The sequence below is a fragment of the Diadema setosum genome, chromosome 8, assembly GCF_964275005.1.
Source record: "Diadema setosum chromosome 8, eeDiaSeto1, whole genome shotgun sequence".
NCBI lineage: Eukaryota > Metazoa > Echinodermata > Echinoidea > Diadematoida > Diadematidae > Diadema > Diadema setosum.
The window spans coordinates 31373886-31396403 of record NC_092692.1 but is presented as its reverse complement, the minus strand read 5'-3'; the positions used below and the strand labels follow the sequence as shown (position 1 = coordinate 31396403).

The 22518-nt window shown below is 38.6% G+C and overlaps 1 protein-coding gene across 1 annotated transcript in view; it reads right to left on the bottom strand.

Moving 5' to 3' along the window:
* LOC140232202 (unconventional myosin-XV-like) overlaps window positions 1-22518 on the bottom strand; it is a 158702-nt gene that overhangs the window by 72186 nt on the left and 63998 nt on the right. The window contains exons 10-26 of the mRNA XM_072312340.1: window positions 20941-21216; window positions 19973-20089; window positions 19088-19146; window positions 16618-16741; window positions 13977-14072; window positions 13033-13164; window positions 12232-12435; window positions 10821-10993; window positions 9524-9694; window positions 8170-8290; window positions 6844-7104; window positions 5816-6059; window positions 4900-5033; window positions 3760-3945; window positions 2153-2313; window positions 1289-1540; window positions 46-252 (exon numbers count right to left, since the gene is read on the bottom strand). Of these exons, the coding sequence (XP_072168441.1) occupies window positions 46-252; window positions 1289-1540; window positions 2153-2313; window positions 3760-3945; window positions 4900-5033; window positions 5816-6059; window positions 6844-7104; window positions 8170-8290; window positions 9524-9694; window positions 10821-10993; window positions 12232-12435; window positions 13033-13164; window positions 13977-14072; window positions 16618-16741; window positions 19088-19146; window positions 19973-20089; window positions 20941-21216 (2918 nt within the window). The remainder of the gene's footprint in view (window positions 1-45; window positions 253-1288; window positions 1541-2152; window positions 2314-3759; window positions 3946-4899; window positions 5034-5815; window positions 6060-6843; window positions 7105-8169; window positions 8291-9523; window positions 9695-10820; window positions 10994-12231; window positions 12436-13032; window positions 13165-13976; window positions 14073-16617; window positions 16742-19087; window positions 19147-19972; window positions 20090-20940; window positions 21217-22518) is intronic.

The following is a 22518-nucleotide window of genomic DNA, read 5'->3' as shown; positions in this document are numbered from 1 at the left end:
ACAGTCTGGTCATGCATTATGCACTCCTGCTTCTCCATTTCCTACCTTCTTCGCACTGTTCTTGGATGGTGCATCCTCCCATTCATGATCGTCTCCGCGGCAACGATGAAGTGCGACTCGCTGACGGGCATTTCAGGATGGACCTCCATCTCGGAGATGAGGTCCATGACAAAGTCCAGTCCTGAGAGGTCAAAGCGGACATTTTCGTCCATCAGCTCCACTGACCAGCCACTGTATTCCTTCTGCAAGCCCCTGCACAGACAAAGAAGGTTGCCAATTTGGTCACTCTTCAGAAAATGCTAAATCTCAGAAGAGACACCAAAAAGAGATTCTCAGCTTTCTTGCTCAGTGGAAAGTATTAAGTTATTTCTACATTGAAGGTTAAGGTGGCATAATGCTTCAGTTTAAATCAGTTAAACATTAATCCCATTATCCCGATGATATCTTAAAGTAATGTATCAACACAGATGTCCATAAACAATATAAGACATTGAATACTCTCAACTTCAAGTAAGATTGTTATCTCTCTGCATGGTGAAGGAGGCTTACTCTATGAATGTAAGGCATGTTTCTCTTTGACGCTGCTATTAGCAAGCAAGAAGTAAATATATCCATTGCATGTACATTGTGCTCCTGTTCAAAGCTCTGATAAGAAGGATATCTGCCAAGCCCTGAGGAAGTTAAGGAAATTACATTGAACAGTTTTACAAAGGAATAAGTCTATGAACAATCATTACATGCGGTAATAGGTGCTTTGATAGATTATAGACAAATATCTTCATCATCATTATCATCACCAACACCACCACCTCCACCACCATCACCATCATCATCATCGCCCTCTCTACCATTATCAGCACTACCACCAGCAACACCACCTCCACCACATCACTATCTACCATCACCATCATCACTATCATCACTATTATCATCACTGTCATCACCATTATCATCATCGACATCACCACCAACACCAATACCACCTCCACCACATCACCATCATCACTATCATTATCATTATCATAATCATCACCACCATCATCATCATCGCCACCACCACCATTAACACAACAATCACCATCATCATCATCACCACCACCACCACCATTACCACCACCATCACCATCATCATCATGACCACCACCATCAACACCACCTCCACCAACACCACCATTACCACCACCATTACCATCATCATCACCACCAACACCACCAACACCACCTTCACCAACACCACCATCAACATCATCATCACACCAAAAACAAGAAGAATGAAGCTTCCACTGACTTCTGCTTGAGCGCGGCCATGGCAAACTCCTCTCCCGTGGTCCAGGAGTCCACCTGGACGTTGATGGGTTCCTCGTCTCCGGGCAGCCGAGTGACCAGGGACATGTTGGCCTGCAGCTGATGGGCCTTCCACTCCAGGAGGGTGGGCGGATAGGTGCGGCTGCCCCTGGACTCAGTGGCATGGTGGTCGCAAGACAGCAGCTTGTGCTGGCAGTAGGCCTTGTAGCCGTTATAGGCGTGGTCAGAGACGTACCTGGGTGAAAGAAGCAGGCAGTGAGTTTTCATTTTGGGGCACAATGATTATGACTATGGTGGTGTGCATGTATCATCTACATCCTAGACAGTGTAAGTAACACAAAACCATTGATGATAAATCATCTTTTTCAAGTATAAATTTCAATACAAAAGTGTATTTAGTATACAGATATATTTAAAAAAAGGAAGAACGTTTATGTTTATATGTTCATATGCATGAAGTGCACATTCTAAGAATGACATACAGAGTTAAGTTGCTTCAAATTGTTACAATAATTACAAAACAGACAATTTAATTGCACACAGTCATATTATTAACCATGTTATGAGAGACTGGCAAAAAACTTGTTATACTAAGAAGTTGGCCATTAGGTCTTGAAATTTCTAAATTTATCTATTATACACTCCTCAAGTGTCTATGCCTAATATGTACAATATCTTCACATCTTATTGAGATGGAACAAACTTATACATCTAAGAACATTCTCACACAAGAACAGTTTCGTCAAGTTCATTTTATATTTTCCTGAATTGAGCATGCTGTCCACGGGTATCTGCTTATTCTATGTCCCTGCTCCATCTAAAACTTTTCAGACTGCATCCCACTTACTTCAACAGGTAGTTGTAGAGCTTGGGTGATGGCGGGAATGCAGCCATGATGTTGCTAAGCAACAACCACGCCCTCTCCTGGATGGAGTTGCTGCTGTTGTTCCACGTCTGGTTGCAAACTTGGCAGTAGATCTCGTCACGTATGTTTGGGTTGTTCAGTCCCTGCACAAAGAATTGAACAAAAATGCCTTGCACTTAGTTTCTACTTTTTCATTATGTTCCTTGTTAATTCAAACATAACCTGCAGGGTTTTAAACATACTCTCTCAAGTATTCTCACTCATACAATTGTGTCATTATCACTTGAAAATAAAGCAGATTATGACATGATGACATCATAATGACAACACAATGGCAATGTCACGGCATGATTAATGGACCAAGAATCACTCATCATATGAAAACATTTTGGATAATGTTGAAGCTAACACACACACACACACACATACCAAAAAAAAAAAACTAGATATATCGCTACGGCTACTGATATGCCTCCGCCATAATGCATGGTTCTCCTAATAGGTCTATAGTACAATGTCTTGACAATGTGTGATGACAGTTTCACACAATTGGCAAAATATTAAAATGACAGGTTTGACACAAATGTGCTGAATGTTCACTTTCTAGAACTAGGTTCAATTGGATGAATGATTAAAATGTCAGAGTGCAGGTATTTGGGGAACTGATGATTTTTACTTGACTTTTGACCCTTTTATAAGTTTATGCATTGAGTAATTTTCAAGGTATTGAGAAAAAGTATAATTTCAGTATCAAATGGGAAAATAGCATTATCTAAACCTGGTCTTTGACCTTTGACCTCACAGTTCCACAGAGAATCACTGTTAGGTAGAACATGCATAAATATGTAAGTTTCATGATGATACCTTGAGTTACTTTCGAGATATGGAGGAAAAAGTGCAATTTAGCACTTTCACTTGACCTTTGACCTTTTGACCTTTGACCTTTTGGCAAGAAACTTCCCCAAAAATATATATTCTTGGGTAATACATGCCATACATCAAGTTAAAAAAAAAAAAAACCTTCAGGCATATTGCATTTTAAGGAAGTAGTGATATTTTGAGGAGTTGACCTTGACCTTTGACCCCTGACCTTTGACCCATGACCCCAACTTCCCTAGATAATCACTGCCCATCGGTACAAGCATATATACTAAGTTCCATGAAGATACCTTGAACCATTTGCGAGATATGGAGAAAAACATGAAATTTCAATTTTTTTTTTTTCACAAAATAACCTGTGACCTTTGACCTTTGACCCTGTGACCCTAAAATCCACACAAAGTATTATCCCCCAAGGATATACCCTCATACCAAGTTTGATGTAAAACCACCACACGGTTCTAGAGATATTGACAAAAACAAAACGGGACGGACGGACGGACGGACGACCCGAAAACATAATGCCTCCGGCCACTTCGTTGCAGAGGCATAAAAAAATGTGATGAAACAGTATGTAGTCAGTGACAATGAATCAAGCATATTTACAACTTTCTAGCGGTTGATCTACTTTTCCATTTTCAATCATCAATAAACTCAAACCAAAGAGACAATAAAGATAGAGAACGATTCTGAACGAGATGTTTTCTAACTTTTTGGACGATGTAGTTGCCCATGATGAAGTCCCGCGTCTTCTTGGTGGCGTCATTGCCGGGGTCAGTCATCGTGATGAATCTGAGGATGAGCTTGAAGACGGCAATCGCCTCCTCATTGTCGGCTTCGTTGAGGAGGTGGAAGCCCGTTGTGATCGGCGAGTCCATGAAGCCAAAACCATCCGACTTGAGAGAATAGAAAGAGCATGGAGAAAATGGAATTGAGTACGCTGGAATATCTTTAAACTCCTTTGGAATGACTCACATATTATTCTTTCTTATCTATCCATTTGAGACATATAATGTAGATAAACTCCATGATGCAGTAATCTCATTTTCACTTTAGATAAGAACTCTTAACTCTCCTGTATTTTGTAATATCATGTTGTGTAAACATCTCCATATGTAAATTTACTTCATAAATTTACTGATGCCCTATCCAACCAGTCATGGGCTGTCTACTTCAAAAAGAAAAGAAAGAAAGAAAAAAAAAAAGAGAAATATTTCTGTGACCCTGACCATTAACAAATCTGTCCAAAATCATTCCAGTAATTTCCAATGTTACAATTTAGTGACATCAGTGGCCTGTTTCATAAAGAGTTACAACTGATCTTGCACTCAATTTATTGAATGTATCTCAGTGATGCCAGCATAAGATCAATACAGATTGTAAGTCTGTTTCATAAAGATACTTACGCTTAATTGAGAGCACAGATTTAATAGCAGATCGAGCCTGACATTTTTTTAATTGCATCAACCAAACATCAATCTTTATGAAATTGGCCAAAGGATTGATAAAATCTCATACTGAATTTCTTGAGCTATGGCATGATGTTTAAGCTCCCACTTTGACTCCTGTCCTTGGACTTATCATTACGGTCAATCCCCTAGTCAGAGGAGATAAACAAAGGAAAATAAAAAAAAACAGGAAGAAAAGTACAGGACAATAAAAAGCAGTAGAAGAAAAAGAAGTAGGACAGGAGGAAGAAGAAGGAAAACAGGAATAGTAAAAAAACAAAAAGCAAACAAACAAACAAAACAACAAAAACAACAACAAAGAAAGGAACAAATCTAGAAAATGAGCAGATGAAGACAAAGGCAAATGCTCTTTTAGATTATGACAAAGAAGCCTCATCTCACCTTGAAGTAGATGTTGACGTATTTGGAGAAGGGATTATCGTTGATATTGGTGGGGAAGCTGAAGGCTCTGTCATGATGGGCCACCTGACCTACGACCTTGATCAAATTCCTCTCTGTGTGCGGCGGATTCCAGCCTGACAAGAAAGAGAGAGTGTGCTTGTTACATACATGTAGGAGGCTAGATGATGATTTCATTACGGACTTGCTCCACAGGATGGCGATCTTAACTGATTCCACGCAGAGTTTTAAAATGTTAACATATATTGAAGGAAGTAAAAGCAGGAATTATACTTTTTACAGCTATATTTTCAAGAGCGTACATTTTCATGGGAAATCTTGAGCAGAGTTCCTGATTTTCCTCAAATTTGTCACTAGGTGTTTCCCTCATCCTAGATATCATTATCTGAGTTTGGGGGAAAAAAATGCCCTTTAGTTTCATTGGTCAAGAAACTTGCCAACACTGGAAACAAATTCTACTTAAGTAAAAATACATTTAGACTACATTCACAGTTACATGTATTGTCTTTTCTAACATTCATTTAACCAGACAATGAAAAAACAGTATTAATATAAACACAAATCACCTGGGACAGCATACTAATAAAATGGTACATAGAAATTCTTTACTGTGTGCATTTGAGGTGGATCACTTCACAAGGTTTGCATGTAGTCAAGCAGGATCTTTTGTGTGCATGGGTTCGTTTGCAACTCTCTCGTATATCGGACCTCAAATTTTATTACACACATTGTATGTCTTATCCAAGGGACTGTGTTTTGCCTCTTGATACAGGAGATGGCATGATTGCAACATTACAGTCTGTTGTCCATGGTTCTTGAAATACAAGGCAAGTTTATACAAAATTACAGGAATAGTGACGTGCTGACGAGAGGGAACTATTAACAATTTTCATCTTACCACTCTTGAGCAAGAGATGCAGCTCGTAGGGAATGTCAACCTTGGACAAGTCTGTCTGGGGCTGGGTAGGAGGCAGGGTAGGGAGGGGACGCCTGGATGAAGGTGATGCGGTTGCCACGGCAGCCAGCTTGGCCATGGCTTCTTCATTGGCACGCCTCCTCTCTGCCTCCTCCTCCTCCTCTCGTCTCCTCTGCTCTTTCCGCCTCTCCTCTGCCTCTCGCTCCTCCTTTGCCTTCTGCAACATCTGAGCAAAATAATCACACAACCAATTAGGATTCCTCTTGTAATGCATCACACACTAATTGTAATGAGTTGAGCCAAACTCCATGGAGAATCACAATGTTTTGTCTTGTAGTGCAGTTACATGTGCTAGAAATTAAGCTGAATTATCTATGGAGAGTACTTACAATTTAAAGTGCTCTTCACTGAATAGAATGAAGTCATATAAACAAACAATGAAACAGAGTTTCAAAGGCTTAACCCGTTGAGGACGAGTCCCGAGTATACTCGGGCAGCTTTCTATGGGAAATGCATGTTGTAGCAAAATCAAACCGTCCTCAACGGGTTAAAGTTTAAATGGCTCCTTCAGATGTTTTTGAAATGGCAAGTACACAATATAAAACTCACACAACAGTATATATTCACTTTGTGAAACACTCAATCATATATTTCTGCTTTAATGCACTCTTTCACAACTGTTTCTTGACACGGACCACAGAAGCACTATATTGTCTGACTTACTTCAAAAGTAAGCAGACAAGATATGCTGTCTTGATATCAAAGAGAGGTTTAGAAAGACTATGATGATAATAATATTCATTAAAGAGTGTATCCTACATGGAAAATAGATATGTGTTACGATTTTGATTCCAAGGAAATTGAAGTCATGTTGAGTTAGTATTCTTATTTGTTTTCATGTAACAAGCTTTTATATAATCAATATCGCCGTGAATTGTTTGTAAAAGTATGCATCAAAATCCTGTGTCTTTGATTGCTTGGCTTCTTCCATAATGGTTCACCAGACTCACCAGGTAGTAGGCCCTCCTCTGCATGCGTCCCCTGTGCAGGGCCTGCAGGCACACCACCCCTCTGATGATGGCCCTGGTGCGGCGCCGGGCCAGGTAGCCCCTGCTCAGGGCCTGCAGCTTGAGGGTGCTGCGGCGCACGGCCCGATAGTGGCGCCGGGCCAGGTAGCCCCGCAGGTGGCGCTGGATGACGAGCACTGCCCCTGTGATGATCTTGGAGCGCTCGTACTCCAGGTGGTTCTCGAGAGCTTCCTTGAGGAACACCTGCTCGAAGGAGGCAGAAAGAAAGAGAGTTGTATGCAGATTAAGGTCTCGTGCTATCAAAGGGGAATATACCCCAAATATAAATGTACATTGGACAATAAGTTTGAAGCTACAAATTATATACAACACAAACACCATTCGCAAGTCTATTGGATGATTATGAAAAACACTAACCAAAAATAGAAAGAGAGCAGAATGTGATATTTTTTTTCCTACTTGCAGGAAATATATATTGTTGAATAAATCCATTATTGGATGACATATCTTCAATAGCTAATATTGATGTCACATAAGTGTAATGATATAAAAAATTATTAACAAAATTCCACATTATATCATTTTGCCAGCACATGAAAGAGCATGTGCCTGCCTCCTTCCATAGGCAGGATCTTAATATCATCTTTAACACACAAAGTAGCCAGTTTTTAAATGGCACATTTCAGACTTTTTGGATTTCAAAGCACTTTGGCCATTATTGTGATGTAACAAGACAAGGGAATGTGAACCTTTCATGAAATATCACTTTTGGGGGAATTCTTGTATCCTTCCTATAATGTGACACATAATAAATTGTTGTAGCCTTGTTATCCAGCTATGAGGGCACATAAAGACAACTTCCTATCAAGAATTTTACACAGTTGTTAAAATCTTTCTCATGTCATTCAATTTTTGCACACATTTTTGATTCAGACAATTACAATTATCACTGTGTGATACCTCTTTGATGACACACACCATTTGTCTGCCTATTGAATGAATATTAAAATAAACAAACAAAACTATAGAAAATGGGGAAGAAACTATTTTTTTTTTCTATTTACTGGATGGTAAATGGAAGAGAAATAGTACAATGAGATAATCTTCAGAAGAATTCAAGATTAGCTAAAGGATGACTTACAACTGATTTCATACCGGTCACTTATAAGACATTTAACTCACTGACACTTTTCAAACATACAAGTACACTGAACAATAAGCTATTTCAACATTTCCAGCCCAGGAAAAGGGTGTCTGTATGCAGGAATTGGACCATCACATGACTGGATTGGAGGTTGTGCCCCTTACCTTAGTCGCCCCAAGCTGGTAGTCCCGCCTGAAGTGGTCTCCCACTCTGAAGAGTATCTCCTGGCAAAGCTCCTTGGCGGTGGCACGGAACGTGATGGCTGCACTGATGAGGAAGCGGTATCTGTCCCACGGCACACAGAAAAAAACATCAACTTAATAAATCTAACAGAATTTCATTTGGCATGGGACTTTTGTTTTTAAGCAATCCCAAAGTGCATTGATGAGGAAGTGGTTATCTGTAGGGCCTACCCAGGGCACACAGAAAAATACAACAACATAAACTTTACAGGATTTTGTATGGCACATGATTTTTTTTTATTTTTTTTTATAGCCATCCTAAAGTGCAAACTGATGTTACAGCGCCCTCTTTGTCTCCTTCATTTCATTGATGTAAAAGTGAAAACCTCTGCACAATCTCAGTTCACTTCCTTGTATATGAATTTGAAGACAAGAGTATTTATTCAAATTCGTGAAATTTCTTCATCAAGATGTTTTCATGCAACTAATTGACAAATTGCCCAACATTGACATAAATAACGTTGATGGAGAGTAATTTGTCAATCAGTTGCAAGAGTACTTATGTATGTAATTTACTGTCTCCAAAAGACACTTGTATGCATTAATTGGTACCCTTTAAAGTATTCCATGTTTGCAGCAAAGCAAACAATGGTCACACCTCACAAACATTCTGATTTAGTATATGTTAATTAATTCATCAGATGCCAGAAACTACACTTCTGTTCTTTGGTTTTGTAGCTTTTCATCATTAGGGATTGCCATCATTCATTGCTTGAATTTTTGATAAAACTCATTATTTTCATCATTGATCGCTTGATTAGTTGAATCCTATTTTGCAAAATTATCAAAAAAACAAACAAAAAAAACTCTTGGACCCTAATTTCATGACTCATCCATACATTGACGACACAATTCAGAGAATCAAATTTAATATTTCTTTATCAGCATGGCTTATTTGTGTATTTTTTCAGCTTTGTGCAGATTGTCAATAGTGAATGAAACCAGTTCTGTCTAATCTTCATCCAATACATAGTAATGTAAAAGCAAACAATTTTGTGCAAGTCATTTTTCACCCTTCTCCCAGTACGATGAATTTCATGTTTTAAGTCTGCGGAATCAAAACAAAAACATATAAATAACAAGCAAAAAAAAAAATGCATGCTTTCATTTTTTTTTTTTTTTTTTGTGCCAGTTTCTTGTCATGCAAAACAAAACAAAACAAAGATCCACTTTAACAGTATGACGACAAATTCAGAGTAGCCAAAGACATACTGATGACAAGATAATTTCTGCAGCAAAACTCTCCAAGGAGTTCATGGATTACAACGCTACAGACCTGTTCATGAAAGCCAGGAAGGTCATGCGGATCGGGAAACCATTCCGTCGGATGCGCACCGTCTCCAACATCCCGCTGTATCGGAGCTGGCTCAGCACGGTGCCGGTGCTGAACACCATCGGTGCCTTGTCCTCGTTGGGTTTGATGCAGCGCACAAAGAAGGGATGACACCTGTTGATGATTAGTGGTGGTATTTTAAAAGAAAAATAATAAAATCACTCTTATATAAATCATTCTTGCATTTGTCATAGTGACAGGTGTCACTGTTTCATGAAAATACTGATGTTTGATATTCCAAAACTTGCTTATCATGAAGTATAATTATAATTAATCTTGCACTTGACAGTTCCTTTAAGCTTTACTCTTTGTCAAAGTCAACTAAACCATTTCTGTACCAAGGACTTTGGACAGTGTGTACAATGCCATGCATTTTCTGTGCCAATCAACACTCAAAGCACACAAAGGGTTGGACACTGAGCAGAGTTCCACTTTTAAAATTCTTCTGATTATCTCCAGAAATTCTCCAGGCTATATACCAATGTGTCCATTTAATACCACTTTGGTGCCTGCTCCTTAAAAGGTTACAGTGATCAAGAAATGCTGATGCCAATGTATGTTCTCACTGGGTTTTAGTGTATAGCGCCATCTCTGGCGAGTCATTCACTGGTCTCTACAGAATGCTCTCCTCCTTGTTCTTATACTACAGACTGTAGTTGTAATCTGAATTAATGCGTGACTACTCAAATTAACCTGGACTATAGCCTGTTTTCCTTTTAGTAATTTTTTCTTTCTTTAATCTTTTTAATCTTCTTCTTCTTTTTTCTATTTGATTAAACCCCTGCCACGCAGTTCACTTCCACCTATAGTCACATACAATGCTAAATATGACCCTATTTCCTAATGATAAAGAATCCTTTTTAGTGTCTCTGATAACCTTAGCTTATTTTTGCCCCTTGAGCACGCGCTCAGTGTGCATATGCGCATTTTGAATACAGTCAGTCTGAATTCCCTTGTTGTTGGCCCTATTTCCCCATAATAACGAAGCCTTGAAAAAATTCCACCAAAAAAAAAAATCCTGGATCAAGACGGTGATCCGATCCAGGTCACTACAAAATCTAATCATCTGTTCCTTGTGTCAACTTTTCCTGAAGACTTCATTCAAATCCATTCATGACTTTTTGGGTTATTTTCAAACAGACAAACAAACAAACAGACAGACAGACAGACAAACAAACAAAACAACGGCAACAAAAACATAACCTCTCCTTGGCAGAGTTAATAATATGAAGAGCCGTACTTGTTCATGGTGCCGATCAGTTCCAGCAGGGACTCGTTGAACCTCGTTACCACGGTAGAGGGGCGCATCTTGCGCATGCCTCCCAGCCCGCCTGACCCGCTGGCCCCCTCCGACAGCATCATGGCTCGCTGCCGCTCCAGCGTCTGTAGCAGCACGAACATGTCAGCAAGCATCTGTGGAAGGAAGGATAATGGCTAATTCAAGTGGCACTCACATTCAGATTCAGATGCACTGGTTTATATCAACATACCAAAATTTCCATATCCGGGGAATTACTCCCAGAGGGCAATTACACCGGCTAAATACTGGTTTATAGTGGTGAGGTCAGAGTAAAGATTAGGATTAGGGTTAGGTTTAGGGTTAGGAGTTTGGGTTAGGGTTAGGATTAGATGCAGGATTAGGATTAGGGTCAAGGGAAGGGGAAGGGTTCGGGGTAATTGCCCTAGACCCCATAATTTCATTTCAATCCTTGAACCACGAGTTCTTCTTGAAAGCAAGTAAGTTCATTTGAAACTTGCCCAGAACAGCAAAAACTGACCAACAATGAATGCAAAGTTGATTAAATCTACTGAAAAGCATAACGTAAGAACAGATACATTTAAAAGCCTTGAGAGAACATAGGCCACTACTGTAAAAACACAGGTAAAAAAAGCAACTGTGGTGTTACTGCGATGATGAATGGCAAACATAAACATACTCAATTTTGTAAGCCATTCTCAGCAATATTCTTTTTCCCTTTTTGTACCTATCATGCTCTGTTATCAATTAAAATTTTTATCTGCTGTTATTGTACACCTTGTCACCCAATGATATCATGCCAGTGATTTCTGCCTGTGATGATAATACTTTTGAAATACATTCATAAATCAAAAGCTAGTTATAAAGCTATTTTCAAGACAAACATCTGTAGTAATTTAAACCAGTGACAAATAATTTCTGTCTTAAAAAATATTTTCCTCATCAGGATCTCACGACAGTGCAACAACAATACTCAAAAGCACAGCCAAATTTCATTCCACATGTTCACTTGTGAAGGTTTTATCTACTGTCATTACTGTACTGCTATTACTATAGCTTGTCAAAGCGCCGAGTGGAAGCGATCTTTCCATGTCAATGTTTAATGCACCTCAACAAAACAATCTAAATTAATCCACGGCTGGGTTGAATGTTTATCATGTATCAAAAAGCTAGGTGTAAGCCAATTTGTTAAAAAACAGTAATATATTTTGTAGTGAAATGAATTGATGGCTGTTACAAATGGTTGAACCTTTGGTATCAACATCCTTGCCACCAAGACACGTCCAACACATACTTTTATTAGCATATATCATGGAACTTATTGGGTGAAGCATAGAGTAGAATAAGGTTCAACAAGGTTTTGATCAGTAAGATCAAAACAAGAAAAACTCACCGGGTTGTGGCTATTCTTGAACATCTCCATCACTTCCGGCTTGAGCACGTCCCGGTTGGTGGTGATGAAGTTGTCCAGGTAGTAGACCACAGGGCCGGCGTAGTGCTTGATGCAGAACTCCAACCGCGGCTGCTTGGGGCGGCCGTACATTGGGTTGGTGGTGTGGTGGTAGTGGCATTTTTCTACCAAGGCTTTCTCCGTGCCCTGATTAATAAATTACATTGATACATCATGTTGAAAAATCTCAGGCATTATTATCACAGTGAACAAATGTCAGCAATATAATGAGTGAGTTCTAAGAGTGATAAAACAAACAAACAAAACAAAACAATAGGTTGGAAAATGTAAATTCCTGTGACTTATAATGTTCTCTATACTTCTAAGAACAAAAAATTTCTTCATTCATTGCCTATGGGAACCGGTGATAAGTCCCTGTACAACATTTATGGAGATTTATGGATCTTGTTGGCAATTGGGTAATGAAAGGATATAAGGGTTTTAAACAATAGTTCTCTAACTTGGCCACCTAAAACCCATCTAATCATCAATAAAAGGAAAGAGAATAATGAAAAGATGAAAAATGCATCTCGATATGCAAATCCAAAGCAAGATCACTTGGGTATGAAACCATTCACTCATGCACTGTGTACTATTGTCATTATGATCTGGTCAATCAAATATTACACCACAAACAAGACACAGGAAGGATCTAACAAATCACAGCAACCACTAACAGACTTTTTATCCCATTCATTCAATATATCCCTAAATAAGCCTGAGCTAAAGAGGGCGACATATAACCTTTGGGAAGTTGCTCTCATCGTCCACCAAGTGAAGAATACCAGTGGGCCTCTTGGCCAGCAGGTCCAGGACTGGTTGGTTGTTGACATAGTTAATCGTCTGCCATTGAATCTTCTCCTTGGCGTACTCCATCTGTGCATCAACAAAAACGTAAAGTGATTATTTGCATGGTTTTGTCTGCTCGGGGTTAAGTTGCCAGCCATGGACATCTGATTCTTGCTTTGAAAGAGCCAATCTGTTTATGACATGTAATTATCATATTGTTACCCCCCCCCCCCCCCCCCAAGGAAAAAAAAATGTGTCGAGGATATACTGTCGTGTTGTGCACATGTTCTAAGAGAATTTGAGCACTTGTAAAGATGTTTTGTTTGCCCTTAACTCATTCACATTTGAACACGCTCATTGGTCTGCTTGTAATGGCAAATTTTGCTTTTGTTTTTCATCTTTCAAGATATTCCAAGATCACCATCGCCATGTTCCCACACTGCCATGTTCCCATATTGGGTATGTTATTGTAAATGTCTTGTCCTCTTGCTTGTTTGTTTGTGAGTATGTGTGTGTGTGTGTGTGTGTGTGTTTTGAGGACAATATGAGCACCACAAAACTAGCAAGAGATGACAGAAGACAGGTCATGAAATCAATTTTACATTCATTTCTATATCCTTCTCTTGGAGAATGTTGTGCAATGTGAACAGGATTGGAGAATGTTGTGCAATGTGAACAGGATTGTGACTGCATTTCTCCTTCAATAGTCAATTCAATATTTCTCCTTCAATATTCCATTCAATATTTCTTGTCAACCTACATTTATATGTCTCAAGGACATGAAATTCACAACCACTTGCCATGTAGCACTGACACAGAGGACTTTGAGTCCAACTAAGGGACTTTTCACCACTTGAAATGAATAGATATACATTGTACAAGAAGTGAAAGTACTGTACCTGTTCAAGCTGGAAGATGTGCTTGTTGAAGTAGAACTGCAAATGCTCATTTGCATAATTGATGCACAGCTGTTCAAAGCCGTTCACTTGGAAGACCTGAACCAAGAAAACAAGTGAACAGTTGTTCTTCTTTCTGTATATCTCTCTGTCTTTCCTGCATTCTGTCTCCCTCGATTGCTCTTGCTATATGATTACCTCACACTTCACCAATCTCCCCACATATGTAAGGCTCTTTCACAGACATGTAGAAAACATGTGATGCTAACAGGTACAAATAGTAAATTTATGAAGGGTACCTTTGAGTTCATCTGTGTATCTATTGTTCTATTCTATCATTTATTCATACATGCAACTGCTTGTTATCATATCTTCACTGTAGCATTATATATTCAATACTCACTTGTAAATCATATCCTTATTGTAGCATTATATACTTGATACTCACTTCATACTTTCTAGTGCATTCATTGACTGGTGACATCATATTCATTCTTTAGGTGTAACAAAATATTGATGGCAGTATATATACTCATTCAATTCATCACATATTTTCAATAAATCTACAAGGTATTTCATTTGATTGACTACTTCAGTTTTTTGTTTGTTTTTTTTTGTGTGTGTTTTTTTTTTTCATATGGTCAAAGAGCTGTCACTTATCTCTGCTATTAGAAAATCAATAATATCCCTGAAAAATCAATTACTGGTAGAATTCAACTTGTATGTATTGCAGAATATATTGACCATGCACACACATACCCAGGCATAAGCAAACAGATAAGAACCACATTATCCCACCTCAAAGTGTTGCTATATATATCACTCATGACATGTGGAAGAGGGTAGGTATAGGTGGTGTTTTCCTAATTTTTGGCATAATTTGCCATTAGTGAATTACTTATGGCAATACATTTTCAACCTGTTTAACCTGTTGAAGACTAGTCCGGAGTATACTTGGGCATGTGTCTATGGGACATGTGTTTTTTAGCAAAATCACCCCATACTCAACGGCTTTAAAAACTAAAAAAATAAATAACAATTCCTCTGTTTACTTTATAATCGCTTTAAAGACCCAGTATCAAGGGGATTCATGTATGGGAAGGCTCGGCCGGCCCCATTCGGACATACTCAAGAATCCCTAAAATGAGTTGAGTGTACATCGTAGATTCATTAATGATCTCTCGGTAAGTACATACACAGCGGAGGAATCTTGACTGGAGTTGAACGTCACCGATGAGCGTACGCTTCAATACACATATTAGGGAGCTTTAGATTTTAGATGCGCGGACGTTCAGAGGGAAAAAACATGTTTTGAGCATGCGCAGTAGCGCGCGTAAAGTCAATCTATTTTTAGCTTGCGTCGCCTGAGTTTTTCACTACGCGTACTGGGCTATTTTCACGTCCGCACAGTTTGCGACGTAGAGAGCTTCTTCATGCACTGATCATATGGGGGCGCGATTTTGTTTTTTATACGTTGCGTCCCAGCGTAATCTAAAGCTACTTTTCCACACGACGCAGGGAGAGGAGAACGTGCAGCGCAAGCGTCGGCTCAAACGTCCGCGCGTCAAAATCTAAAGCTCCCTATTCACTGACGGGCAAGCAGGCTGTGGTAGCTGTGGTTTTCGAATGATTCCCAGTGGGCAGCAAATGAAGATCGATTCAATCAGGTCTATCTTCTCTTCCCATGCCACTGGGTCTTTAACCCTATTCTAACTGGGCTATTTGAGACCAAGTTTTTACTGAGGGGGGGTCAATCTGACCCCCCCTTCAGATCTCGGCCATCGATCAGGCGATCGCTGCAAAATTTTGCCTGAACATAGAGCTGGATGTCAACTACAAGATTACATGGTCATACAATAGAAAAATGTTGATTTCATATTTTATGATAAATTAATTATGCAAATTAATGCATGAAATCATATTTTCACCTATAACTCCATCAAAAAGACTGAAGGATTATTAATTTTTTGTGTCAGAGTTCCTCAAGACACATCAAACAATTTTCTTGCACAAAAATAGCGCAATCAAAATCATTTTCTTTTGTTTTTTATTGTTTTGTTAATTTCTTATGTATTTTATTGTTTTTTCGATCTTTTGTTTTCTTTTTTTTTTGCCAAAATTTGTTGGAGGCACTTTTTCAAGCTTATCTACATTAGAATTGATTTATTTCAATGGTTAAAAGTTGAAATAATCTAATTTATATCAATTAAACAAAAAAACACAGTTTGCATTGGATCTGCACAGGAAATCATGAATTCGAGCGGTTTTCGGGTTGACATGCATATATGCAAAACATTGCATAACTTCAGAACTGTGTACCCAGACGTCGCAAATTTGGTCTCAAAATATGCGGGAGACTTCAATGAAAAAAGTCATGAAACGACGCGGCAAAATCTTTGCGCGTTGCGGAATCGTGGCGCGAAACGTCGAGGGGGGGTCAATTTGACCCCCCCCCCCCCCAGTTAGAATAGGTTTAACCTATTGAGGAAGAGCAACACGCATTTCCCATAGACACCTGCCCGAGTAAATTCGGGACAGGTCTTTAATGGGTTAAGCTTAATGAGTGGCATGAGAATGCAAAAGATATTTTGCCTCAGTATCTAGCTTGATTAAGACATCCTCTTGGCCCTATATGATGTCATACCTCAAATCCAAAGATGTCGAGGATGGCGATGGATGTCATCTTGCCCGCCTGACCCGTAATACTGTTGATGCTCCTAACCAGCCAGGCAAACAGGCATGTATAGAGTGACTTGGCAATCCCATCTCTGCAACAAGGGAGAGCAACATTCAGAGCTATTAGTGGAGACATCACTCGAGCCCCGTCTTATTGTACCAATTTTATTCTAGTGTATTAAACTACAACATGGTCTTGGGTTTGAATCTCGATGGAATCCCATTTTCTTTGCTCATTTTTCCCGTAATAAATCATATTAATTTCTGGTCAGTTTTGTTCTGTTTGCGTTTGTTACATACTCAAAGAGCTGCATCACTTTGGTGATCCCTCACATTTATTTCCAAGTTGAATTATCTTTCAGGTTTATGCCAGGTGTGCGCATGTGTGTCACACACATACACACTGCTATAGCTTCTGGCCATCCGAGCATTGAGAATTTAGGGTTTTTGGGACAAACACTGAACTAGGGCTTTCTACAGCTCAGTCGGTAGAGCACCAGGCTAGCAATCCGGAGGTCTCGGATTTGAATCCCGATGGAATCCAATTTTCTTTGCTCATTTTTCCACTAATATCTATAAAATGGTAGACAATTTTGTATTTATCAAGCATTTTGTATATATTACATTGCATACCCATCCCATGCATGCTCAGTGTACCTTTCCAACTAAGAATACAGTCAGGGCATACAGCCAAAAAGAAAAACAAACTGTGAAAATACTATCAAAATTGGCAAACAACAACAACAACAACGACGACGACGATGTTGTGCAATTTCCACAAGATTTCCCAGAACAACAATATCAGTCACAGGTCGTCAATAAAAAGAAAGAAGAATAGAAGAGGTTATGATGTAATGGCCTGACAATTCTTCATTTCACTTTAAAAAAAAAAGTACTTAATTTCTTTTGTGGCATGAACTGAAGAAGAAATCATACTCTGCACAATTTTGAGAAATTCTAAAGAGAATTTTACTACGTTGTTGGTCTGACCTTATAGTCTTCATAGCAGTGAACTTGAACAAAGAGTGGGCTTTTAATTTGAAATTATTGCAACATTATTTTGACTGCAGTGGGGGGAGGGGGTGAGGACTCAAACTAAATCAAACTGAATTTAATCAAAATCTGCTCCTCCCTTTAGCTGAGCTCAATGATATGCCTATTATGTGTCAAACATACTTGCGCCCTGTCTGAATAAAAAATACCAGTGTATAGTACTGATTCATTTCCATGCTGCAGTAAGTGGCTCAGACATAAACACGTCGTTTCATATATTACACGTCATATAGATCCATTATCAAACTACTGTATACGTCAAATATTTCGCAAGGTTTTTATTTCATCAGTGGAAAAATGAGCAAAGAAAATGGGATTCCATTGGGATTCGAACCCGAGACCTCCGGATGCTAGCCCGATGCTCTACCAACTGAGCTATTCACGATAAATCTGATCCCGATATGAACATGACACACACGTACACATTTCTCCGTTCAGTACAGTACTCCACGATTGCGAATTTAAACACTCATGAAATCGTTGGGAAGTCGCGATTCACGAAAATTTAGACTTGCTAAATATATGGCGTATACAGTATCAAAGGATTATACATATGCTTTAAACATTCACCAGTAAAAATAATAGTCTGAGTTTCTACGAGCCAGTGATGTGGAAACTGCAAACAAATACTGAATATATGTCATTGCTCATTGATAGGTCACATACGCAGCTGTAAAAAAGTTATCAATTCTTCTGTTCACCAAAGTGAAACACACACAAATATTAACTTCAGTCATAAAATTTCCCAGCTCTTATTGTATGAGCAGAGTGGGACGTGTTATCATCTGAACTTTGGAAGAGCTCTTTAAGTTTATGAGGTCCGTTACATTGACGAACCTCATTAAAATGCCTTCAATTTAGTCATCTTTCTGTTTAGTAACGTATCCACAGACATTGTTATACAGGGACACACACTGTATAACTACAAAAAATATGTACACTTGGGAATTGAGATTAAAATATTTGATTAACACGACTGCTTGCAATTTTGAGACAATCCACTCTGGGAAAAAGGATTGGTCCATATGCAGTAACAAGGATTACAATTACCTATCTAAGACCCAAGGATTTTATTTATTGCCAGCAAAAATGCAACGCCATTCCATGCTTAGGTTGAAATCATAGTTTCATTTTGTGTCCCACCGACCTGCACTACAAAATTCATTTTCTCTTTTCTTTTTCTAATGATACAAATAGGAATATCTGGTGCCATTCACATCAAACAAGCCAGTTCACATTTGGATAGTCATTTTCATATCAACTGGAAATGTTTGCATACCTAATTTGGTAGCTGCCCTGCACTACATACTGTAATAATTGCTGTAAACTCTTCTAGGGAATGAGGGTTCCCTTAAAGAGAATTCTAGCGGCTAACTTGCATTCACCTTGCTGCCTCAGCCTGCTCCACGGTCCTTGGTGTTAGGATCCTCTCTCCGATGGTTTCCTGTCGGCAAACGAGACACAGGAATGTAATTTGTGATAGCCCATCGCAAAACCCACAAAAAAGTAGGCCAAAATGAATTTCCACTTACCTACTACATACACTGTAGTCAAAAAGAGTAAGCTCTAAGCTTTAAAATGATATCTATACATCTATACCGATTCAAAATGTGATTGAAAATATAGAGAGTAAGGAGGTGCAGTTCTGTAGAAAAGGGAGAAAGGGAGATTGTAAAGATCAGGGTCACTCAGGCATGCAACAAAATTATATTGTATTTCCCAGCGAAAACAGTGCCTCTCAAGAAACTGCTAATATCTCGAATTTGGGTTTGTTTGAAACTGCCAAATTTATAGATAATACGTAGAGAAAAGATGTCTCTCCAAGGTGAGACAACCTTTGATCTGTGATATCATATAAATTAGTCGGGGCAATATGGGAACAGAAACTTGTAATAGCATTCGACAGTTTCCTTAGATATCATTTCTGTGTGCATTAGAAATAATTGCTTGTTGTTGTTTTGTTTTGTTTTGTTTTTTTCATTTTCAGCAATGCAGAGAAGATGAATTTTTGTTTTCATTAAATGACCTGAGATCAAATATATTTTGTTACATAGCAATGTTTGTTTTTTGTGTTACACAAAAACGATCTCCCAGTGGTAAACGTAACAAAATGTTCTGCCCTCTATACATGAATATGGCAAAAAAAGTTCCACTGTCAAATGATCATATTTTATCTAATCGTTCACTGTTATTTGATCAACCTACATGTATACATGGTTTATCTGCATTATGGTATTGGAGAGAAAGATTATGTTTGTTGCATCACTCACTGTGACTTTAAACAAGATAGCGCCCTCTAGCTGCCGCTCATCCAGCTGTAAGAGACGGGCAGCCGCCGACAGGGCAGCACCGTTGGTGACCTCCACGCTCTCGGCTCGACCTTTGTCCTTGGGGGGGGGGAATTGGAATATGAAGCAACATGAAAAAAAAAAAACATGCAGAAACTTCAAACACTTCAAATTTTCAAGCTTATTTCTCCTTTTTTGTTTAAACAATATATTATATGAGGAAATTTACACATTTGTTATGTGAAGTGCTTACTTCTAAGCTGAGTAAAATATAAATTGGAATAAAACTATAAACATAACAATTAGATATATAGCATATACAAATTACATGTTTCCATGAAATGTGATTATAGCAGCTGCTATAATAATTTGAATATATACTGTCATCAACTTTTATGATAATGTAATATAGTGTGGTATTTTGTTCGGGGGGGGGGGGGGGGGGGGGGTCAATATGAATCAGTAGTGTTAGTTTGGTTTCTTTTTTTTCTCTGTGTCTCCCTGCTGTAAAGTTGAATTATTCATTCTGTCGTCAAATTTGATGTAAACCAAATACAGTTATTCTTCGGACTTTTATTTGGTGTATTAATGATAAAACCGAAATAAAAATTTTTTGAAAACCAAAATTTAATACTACATGTATATGTAATATGCAATATCAATAAATATTTTTGGGATTACGGCTTACTGTATACGCCAAATATTTCGCAAGCCAGGTGCTATTCGCAAAATTAAAGATACACGAAAATATTGATTCTGATCCCAATATGAATGTGACGTACACGTATACATTTCTCCGTTCAATTCAGTACTCCATGATCGCGAATTTAACCACTCATGAAATTGTCGGGAAGTCCCAATTCGCGAAAATTTAGACTCGCTAAATATACGGCGTATACAGTATTTCATTTAATACATTCACATTTATATGACATTTAACCAGGCAATACCTTGGAGTAGTCCATGGACATGTTTCCGATGTGCAAGATGGCTGCCAGGATGCTGAAGGCCGTTTCCTGCTTGCTGGGGTCAAAGTTCAGCACCTCCATGGCAGACACAGTGCGCATGAAGTCGTCGGCGTCGTTGCGGGTAGGCAGGCGGGAGCTGCCGCCCTGGTTGAGGTAGTGGTAGCGCTCTGCCTGTCCGAGCTCGTACTTGGCCTTCTCACCAATGGACATTCCAGCCAACATCTGGTAGAAGATGTGATAGTTCCTCTCCCCAGGTGCCTTAGAAATTCACAGCAAAGTAAAAGATTATAGTATATTTACCATCATTATTAGTATCATCACTATTATTCATTCTGTCAACAAAACTTCGCAATCTAAGCTATATATGTAGCAGACATGAAATTTTTTAGCTACACACTATTCCCAGGGCAGATTCTGACAGAACAGACTTTAAGCTTTAAAAAGATGGTGGGAAAGTCAATGTGTGTTTTTTGCACAATGCCTGGTTAACATAATAATGAGATACAGAGAGGCAATAAGGATCATTGAATATGTGGAAGCAAGAAAAAAAATCATGCTTTTGTAATAGTGGTTTTTGGAAGGAATACAGAGATAAGATGCTTTATTTGATGACAGTATTACACAAGTTATATACTTTAAATATAATAACTTTGAAAAAGGAGAAAACTTATCAAATGCGAAGTTTTGCTTGGTGACCTGAAATGGAAACATCAAATATGTATTTCTATTCTAGTCAGAACTGGACATGATTGATGAGAGCCTCATTTTAAAGGACAAGTTCACCTTCATAAACATAAGGATTAAGAGAATGCAGCAATATTAGTAGAACACATCAGTGAAAGTTTGAGGAAAATTGGACAATCGATGCAAAAGTTATGAATTTTTAAAATTTTTGTGTTGGAACCGCTGGATGAGGAGACTACTTAGGCTCGTGATGTCATATGAGTACAACAGTATAAAGACTAGAAATGTCGCTACAGCGACTGGTTATACCCCCGCCAAACAACATTTCATAAGCTTTGGTAAAAAAACTGAGGAAGTAGTTAAATCCGCAAGATCTTTCCTTGATCTTCTGCCATTAATATGCCGTTACCATGGCAACGTACTTTCGGGTACTGTCGAAAAATGCGTCTTGCACATCTACAACCAAAGGCACACATCTGTACCAAGTTTCATGTAAATTGGGCAAAAACTGAGGAAGTAGTTTGCAACACAAAATTTTCCATCATTTTGGCTCATAATATGTGAGCTGTTACCATGGCAACATACTTTTTGTCACTGTCAAGAAATGTGTCATGCTGACCTATATCCTAAGACAAACATTCAATATGAATTCCATGAGAATTGGAAGAACACTGATGAAGCAGTTTTGCCATGAAGCATTTTGCCCTATATTTTACTAATAACATGCCGTTACCATGGCAACGCACTTTTTGCCACTGCGGAAATATGTGTCTTGCACATTAACATATTCAGATGAACATCTGTACCTAATTTCATAAAAATTGATCAAAAACTGTGGGAGGAGTTCGCGACGCAAGATTTGTACCCATTTTTGCC